The sequence below is a fragment of the Elephantulus edwardii genome, unplaced genomic scaffold (genome assembly GCF_000299155.1).
Source record: "Elephantulus edwardii isolate Elephantulus edwardi_28Jun2011 unplaced genomic scaffold, EleEdw1.0 scaffold00045, whole genome shotgun sequence".
In the NCBI taxonomy this organism is placed as follows: domain Eukaryota; kingdom Metazoa; phylum Chordata; class Mammalia; order Macroscelidea; family Macroscelididae; genus Elephantulus; species Elephantulus edwardii.
In genome coordinates, this window is record NW_006399795.1 from 18,382,211 (window position 1) to 18,390,268 (window position 8,058).

At 53.6% G+C, this 8,058-nt stretch overlaps 1 protein-coding gene across 1 annotated transcript in view; it reads right to left on the reverse strand.

The window, feature by feature from the left end:
- Window positions 1-282: 282 nt before the first annotated feature.
- The window catches only part of KLHL26 (kelch-like family member 26), a 17,177-nt gene continuing 9,401 nt past the window's right edge, over window positions 283-8,058 (reverse strand). Inside the window, exons 3-4 of the mRNA XM_006885974.1 lie at window positions 3,683-3,865; window positions 283-1,867 (exon numbers count right to left, since the gene is read on the reverse strand). Of these exons, the coding sequence (XP_006886036.1) occupies window positions 283-1,867; window positions 3,683-3,865 (1,768 nt within the window). The remainder of the gene's footprint in view (window positions 1,868-3,682; window positions 3,866-8,058) is intronic.

Consider the following 8,058-nt stretch of genomic DNA (forward strand, 5'->3'; position numbering starts at 1 on the left):
AAAGTTTGGTCTCCACATATTTTAAAAACTCGCGCACACACAAGAACCTTTTGGGGAGCAGGATGGTAGGAGGGCTGCATACCAGGGACTTTGGCTTTGACGTCTGAGAGTCCATGAGGCCATGGCCGCTGAGGGGAGAAGGTTGCAAGGGTATACAGAATGTGGCCACCAGGCCCCTAAGGAGACCACCCTGCGGCCTCGGACACAGTGAGAGGAGAAAACAGCCTCATCACTTGCAGGATCTGCTGGCAGGATCCCAGGGCGCAGGGGGTGTCCCCAGCATCACCTATGTGCAGTTGTGGTACGGGGTAGCAGGACAGGGGCACAGGCGACACCAGCAAAGGACTCTGGGAAGTGCAGGTCACGCTCCCACTCATCGGTTTCAGTGTTGTAAACCTGCACGAGGCCCGTGACGTTGTTGAGGCGCCAGTTATAGCCGCCCACCACGTAGATCTTGCGCTCAAGCAGGCAGCAGCCAGCCTCCGACTGACCGGCCCGCATGGGGCTAACACTGGTCCACTGGTCGGCCTCAGGCACGTAGTACTCAACTGCCAGCACATCAAAGCAGCGGTCCACGTGGTCCATGCGGCCGCCCAGCACGTACAGCCTCCCACTGGCACCCACCATGGCATGCAGCACACGTGGCTCACTCATGGGTGCCCGTGCCTCCCACTGGTCGGCCACCGGGTCATAGCAGTGCAGTGCCTTCTTGTCCTCCACTGAGATGCCATAGCCACCCGACACGTACAGGCGGCCGCCCGCCACTGCACCTGCGTGGCCCCAGGTGCGCCGCTTGAGTGAGCAGGCGTAGCCCCATTCGTTGCGGCGTGGGCAATAGCGCTCCACCGAGGCCAAGCTGCCGGCGCGGTTGCGGCCACCAGTGGCATAGACAAGGCCACCTAGCACGTTCAGCTGGAACTGGATGCGGCTCTCCTGCATGGCCTGCAGCCGCAGCCACTGGTTGAGGTGGGGGTCATAGCGATAGCAGGCATCCACGGCACCCTCGCCACTTCGGTACTGGAGGTGCTGGCCACCAGCCACATACACAAAGTTGTCCAGCACAGCAACGCAGGTGTGGCTGCAGCCCACCTCCATTTCTGCCAGTTCGCGGAACTGACGAGCACCAGGCTCAGGAAGCAGGTACACCTTGGCACTGACGACACGGTCGTGGTCGGTATAGGGCGTGCCACCAAAGGTCAGCAGCGAGGGCACGTCTGAGCGCAGGACCGTGCGTGGTGACTGCATCTCATGTTGCCGGTAGGGCAGTACCTGGTAGTTGAAGGCCTCAAGCAGGTAGCGGCGGCACATGGCATCCTCCACCATGAGGTCCAGCGTCTGCACGCTGTCCACCAGCTCTGAGGGCCGCATCAGCGGGAAGCGCACGTGACACAGCACCTGGCTGGCACGGGGCCTCCGGGCAGGGTCATGCTGCAGCCAGCGTACGGCGGCTCTGAACAGGTCGATCTCGGAGCAGCTCTGCAGCCGGTTGCTCTGCAGGAAGAAGACAAGGCGTTCAAGGGGCAGATGTAAGAAGTCTTCCTCTTGGGAGATCTGCAGGAAGTGCCGGAAGGTGAAGGCATCCACTGAGGCACGCAGGGAAGCCAGGCTGAAGGCCGTAGCCATGTGGCCGATGTGCAGGCAGGTCTCCACGCTCATGGCTGCCTTGAGGAACTCTTCGCACAACTCCACCACCGGCAGCATCTGAAGGAACACGGCCGCACCCAGCACGTCTTGCACGCAATCCAGGTCCAGCGTCACCTCCGCGCTATAGGCGAAGTCCACAATGTGCCGCAGCCCACGTGCTGACACGCCTTTCAGCTCCACCACTGCCTGGCCCGTCTCTCGCATGCCACCGGTGAACATGGCCCTGCAGGGGAGATACATGTGTGACTGCAGAGGCCCTGGAGAGTGGGGGGCTCATTAGAACAAGCAGGAAATATGGAAGAGGAGGAGAAAGGAGAAGAGCGCTTTTCAATCCTCCCAAGCTGAGGATCTTCCCTCCTACAGAGTCATTCTTGTTCTGCCTCTTGCTCAGCCCCTCCCTGTCATTGGGTTGTCCCATCAAGAGGTCTGGTTAGCTCAGGGCTGCCAGAGATGGTCTGCAGCAGCCCTTTGCTACCCAGGTGTCCACAGACTACAGGGACTGCAGAGATGCTGGACAGGGTACACACCTCCTTTGGTCTTGGGCATCCCGGTAGACTGGCCCAGGAACACTCCCTGGCAGGAAGGTCAGTCATCAGCCCGCACCCCAAGTGACCAGCACAACCCTCAAAGCTTCTGGCACAGCCACCACCTGCCTGTGGGCTGACGGGGTGCCTGTCTTTCTGAGTTGTTATGTGGGGATGAAGAGCTGCCTGTTCTGCTTCCACAGTGGCTAGGGGCCCCTGGGGGTTTCTGTCGTCTCTGGAGAAGCCTGAGCATCTGGGAAATCCCATGTGAACTTGGGGAGCCTTCTATCCTTGTCCGGCTCACTGTGTAACCCAAGCTGGTGATCCCAGTTTGATCTCACACATTTCAGGGAGATCTGGGAGATGGGGTTGGGGACCTCACCAGGCTATTGAGCATGGGGATAGGACAGTCCTCTCCTCCAGGGAGCATACAGCTCTAGCTACAAAGTCACAAAATAGGCCTAGTACCCTGTCCTCCATTCCCAATTCCAATCAGCAGGAGGCGCCATAGCAGCCTCACCCAGCTGGGGGCCCAGGAGCAGGTGCAGGTTATGGGCCCATCACTGGACAGTAGCTGCTGCTGCTGCTGTCCACACATGATGTGTGAGCCACCACCTGACAGACATCCTCGTTCAGGTTCCAGGGCAAGCAGGTAGGCTCAGGGAAGCGAGGTCTTATGAGATCCTGTCCCAAGCCCACCCCACACTTGTTTGCCTGCCAGCCCCCATTGGCCACTCCCCATTTCCCAATGCCTGCCGTGCGTACCCAGGGCAGAGGCACCCAGCGGCACAGAAAGTGTTGCCTTTTAAGGCGCGGCCAGCTCATAGTACCACAGAGGAGCGTGAAGGGCACTTTTGGCTTGGCTCACCTCCCCTTCCCCAAATCCAGAGTAAAAATAGATCTGTGCCTCCCCAGGGCCCTGGCTGAGCCTTGGTTAGCTGCAGAGGGTGAGTTGGAGTCTTGAGAATAAGACTGCCCAGGGTGGGAGCTCTGGCCTGATCATCAGTCTAGAAGCTCATCCCTAATGAGCCACTGCACAAAAGCAAAGCAACCCTCACCCCATGACAGCCCTACTGGTGAGGGGAAGGTGCTAGCCCAGCTCCAAGATCCAGACAGATTGCTCATTACAGGCCCCGGCTATCAGGTTGAGGAAGTACCCCTTGTGGGATTATACAGGGCACACATAAACTCTAGGCGGGGGTACCAGAAAGTGCTGCTGTCCCTCACTGTCCACTCTGCTCTGGGAGTTGCCTGTTGGGTCAAGGTTCCCTGTTGTTCTCTGCTGGTCTTGCAGGACCTAGGCCCACCCTGACACACAGCAGGGATCAAATAAAGCCGCGCCCTGCAATACTCGGGGCACAGGCTGCTAAGGACACATCTGTGCAATGCTTCTAGAAAGTTGAGAAAATGTGTAAGCCCCAGGACATGTACAGGTTTCACATACAGCCTGGGCGTTCCAGGATGGCAGGGGCCAAGTTGCTGTCCCACCAGGTCTGCACCCATGCCACACTCACCTGAAGTAGTCGCTACAAGCAGCCAGAACCACCTTGTGCGCGTGGAAGACCTCAGTGTTGACGGTGAGGGCCACATCAAGCAGCTGCCCCTGAGCCCGCAGTGCAGCCAGGCCTTGCAAGAGGCCCGTGCTATGGCCGGGCGCCGAGAAGGTGCACTTGAGGGCCCCATTCTTGTCAGCCATGCTGTAGGCAGGGAGGAGGGAGGGGTAGTGGTCAGATTAAAGTCCCCAGATCCCACAGCAGTTCTGGGTACCCACCCTTGTCTCCTTTCCAATCTGGTGGCCAGGGCCAAGAGGTGGTGAACAGGAACTCCCTTGGCAGTGCCAGCCTCAAGGGCAGGAATGATGGGAATGGGGGGGGCAGCCCAGCCTGCTGCTATGGTGAGTGTAGGTCCTCAAAGGAGCTTGGGGTTCCCCATCCATGCACCTCCTGTGTCCTAAGTCAAACAGAACAAAACAGAACTTGAGGGGTGGCCATGATGACCAGTTTCCCTTCGGTGTTACTGCAAGAGTTACATCTGAGCATGCTGGGTACCCGCTTAGCCAGGGGGCAATGGGCAGGAAAGAAGTCAGCAAAGGCTATCCCAAACCCCTGAGACCCCCACAGGGCCAAGGATGAGGAAGACAATGTGCTCAACAGGATAAGAAAGGAGGTTGACACAAAGTGATTAGTGTACCCCAAGATGCAGCTCACTAGGGGTGACATGAAGCAGATTCCTATACCTCCAATGTGAGGACTGAAGAGGCAAAGGCAGTTTCCATGTGAAAGTAGTTTTAAAAAGGAGAAAAGTGGAAACAACACAAATGTCTGAACAGATGATATGGATCGGAACACACTGCAAACAGATTCATGTTTGAATGCAGCAAGCAGGACAAAATTATGAACAGCCTCAATAATAACCAAATACCTTGAGGGTTTGCGAATTGGTGGGCCTGGAAATTTGGGAGGGGACATCAAGAAAAGTGGCATGCAAAGTCTAAAAAGCCAGTGTTCTATATCCCACCTCAGTGAGTACTCAAGGGATCTTAAAAGCTTATGAGCAGCCATCTAAGGGTAAAGACTATTCATTCAAACACTAATGTGCCACACAAACTTCAGTCTCTGTGACTTTGAGACCAGAAGAGCTAGATGGTGCCACTACCCCTCTGAAATGCTTCACAATAGCAGGCCCCTGATTGAGTGGGCTCAAGTCTATCAGAGATGGGGATGAGGTACAGGATAGAGCAAGGTTCAGAGCTGTTATTCACAGGGTCATTGTGAGTCGAATATGACTTGATGGCACCTAACAAACATAGAATGGGAGAAAAATTCCAAGCAAAACTCAAAATCGCATGTAGATTGAGGGAGGGGATGAAGGAACTGGGAAAGATCCAATATGGACCTGAAAAGACAGTAATAGTGGGCATAGATCAATGATAATTAATTTTATAAAACACAATGTATGGGAATGAGCATATGAAACATAATGTGAATGAAAAATGTGTGAAAGACAATGCATATGAATTTTTTTATGTAAACCTATATAAAGGGGAAAAAAACACCTAAAAATCATAAAAAAAGGAATGAAGCACTAGTTGCTGTTGTTGTATACCATCGAGTCTGAATCGATCCCATAGCTGACCCTCCATCAGGTTTTCAGAGGCAGTTAATCACATGGGAGGAGACTGTCCATCTTTCTCCCACACAGCAGCTGGTGATTTGAACTATGTGCCTTTGGGATTGTAGCACAACTTCTTGCCACTAGGCCACCAGTAAGAATGAGCCTTGAAAACATCAGGCTAAGTGAAATAAGTCGGAAAAAAGGATAAATATTCTATGGTCGCACCTATACGGAATATGCGCAGAGTGACTGCCAATAAGTATGAGGTTCTTTTTTCTGGAATGTTCTGGGATTAGATAGCAGTGATGGTGGCCCATTTTGAATGTACTTAATGAGATGGAACTGAAGACCTAAAAATGGGTAAAACATACACTTTGTTATTTATACTTTACCATAATTTTTAAAATGGGATAAATTAAAACAATCCCTTCTGCAATCCCCAACACCTGGCCATACAAGCTCTCCACAGTCGGGCTCTCCTGCTCTTCACCCCTTCACTGTTTCACTTTGGTAAACTTTTTCAAAACTAATTAATGAATGAGGAGTTTAAGACACTATATATAAGGGGAGTTCTGGTGGCCTAGTGGCAAGAAGCTGCACTGCAATCCCAGAGGCGCACAGTTCAAGTCCACAAGATGCTCTGCCGGGAAGGGAGGGAAATCTCCTCCTATACCAGTCAGATCCGATTTGACGGTACACACACACACACACACACACACACACACGAAATAAAATAATAATTTTAAAAAAGACACTATATATACACACACTTATAAAATTTTATACTCGGAGAAAGTCAGGAGGGAGATATTGGATCAGAACTAGCCCCATAGACCTTCCTGAGCAGCGTCCCACTCATAAAGCACCCGCTTGGCCCCACTACCAGACCCTGCATTCCGCTACCCACTAGGCTTTAAACTCTGGAATGAAGCTTCCCATTCTGGGCTGGATGCTCACTCAAAACAAGGGCCAGGAATGTGAGGACCAGACATTCCAGGAAGGCAGGGGGAGGGTGCCCTGATCACCACTGCCCCAAGCCCAAAGCCACGCCAGGCATGAGAGCTGGCATCACACAGCACACAGCTGTTGCCAACCAGCACTGCTCTTGCAAAGATTACTAGGCTCTTCTGGGGATTCTGGGAAGCAGGGCGAGCCAGCCACAGGTAGCAGTGAGATGTGGGAAGTGGGAACCCAGCGTGGACACGTCAGAGAAGGAGAGTCTGAGGCACTGAACCTGTAGCCCCAGTGGCCTCTCCCCTGTCAGAGGAAAGGACCACTCCCACTTGTCTCTTTCTCCCGCCACAGCACAGAGTGTCTGGTGCAGGGGTGTGTGACTGAGCCCAAGGAGAGCCAGAGTCTCTTCTCACTGTCCACTAATCCTTATACTGAAGCCTATATTCTGAGGGCTCCAAGGAAACTGTCATTGAGTCACTGCCCTTGCAAAGATCGAACCACAAAGAGCCTTCCAGAGTGTCTGCATGGGGGTAGGAGGCCGCAGAGAGGTACCACTTGTTGCATGAACCCTGATGCTCCCAGGCCCCCACACAAGGCTCTGGGGCTTTCCTGGACTATGATCACTGGAGCCCTTGAGCCTCAGGTCGTCTCCCTGACTGTGTGTGAGCAGACACCTGAGGGTGAGACAACACACAAGATTTTGGAGACAAAACACCATCAGAGGGGGTAGGAGACACTGGAGGGCCACATTTGCAGTCTCTATTCTAGATTCTTTATCCTTAGCCATTTGTTTATTTGCAATTTACTCATTTACTCAGTGAGTGGTGCTTCACCAAGGTCTTGCTGTGCATGGAAAATAGGGGAGTCATGTGAAACAAGATCAGGATTGGGGAGGTAGAGGTGCACATCTCAGACAGGGGATAGCAATGGGGAACCTGGGCAACCCCAGGTGGCTCAACACACAGCCCTCAAATTGGCCAGCCGTCAACTGAGGTCCTGAACAGCAAAGCCCAGGGCAGTGCTCTGGTCCTCCCAGTGTGAGGCCAGCATCAGTGGGGAGCTCCCGAGTCACATGAAGACTGAGGCCCAGAGCCTACTGGAGACGGGCAGGTAACACCGCATGGGTGATACAGGGCCATGCATGCCTGCCTGGCCTGACTGACATGCATTCACCTCCTGACTCTCCAACTGAGAGCCAATCAGAACCCGTGGGCTCTGATGTCACGAGGCTGCCAAGAGGACTACAGCTCCACCTGAGAGATACGTACCCAGCACAGGAAAGCCACTGACCACCTCTCTTTCCAGCCTTGAACTGGCCTGGGCAGCAATGAGGACCAGCAGGTCTGAGTAGTTTCACTGACACCAAACAAGCCACCCTTTGCCCTTCCCATGGTTGGCCAGGCCTGGGGCACAGAAGATGGCACACTGATGCCCAGAAACACAGGCAGAGCCGCAGCAGGGAGGCACCAAGCACATCAGCTAGCCGCGCCTGGCATCCAGCTCCAGTCTCATGGACTCTCGGCATGGACTCACTGCCATTGCCATTCTGCTTCATTTTCCGTAGAAGTTCTGTAGGGACTAGATGGAAAAGGAATATTTTCAGAGCTTTCTCTAAGCCCTCTAAAGCTGGCATTCATGTGTAAGTCATCACATCCAGGACAACTTCATTACAGAGCTGCTCAGTTCTAGAAAAATATGGATTCTATGCCTCAAGACCCTAGTTCCTCGCACATTTCATTGTAGTATTTTGCTTTGTCATTCCGAGCAGCCTTTTGGAATCTTCTGTTCAGCTCTTTAGTATCTTGAATTCTTCCTTGTGCTT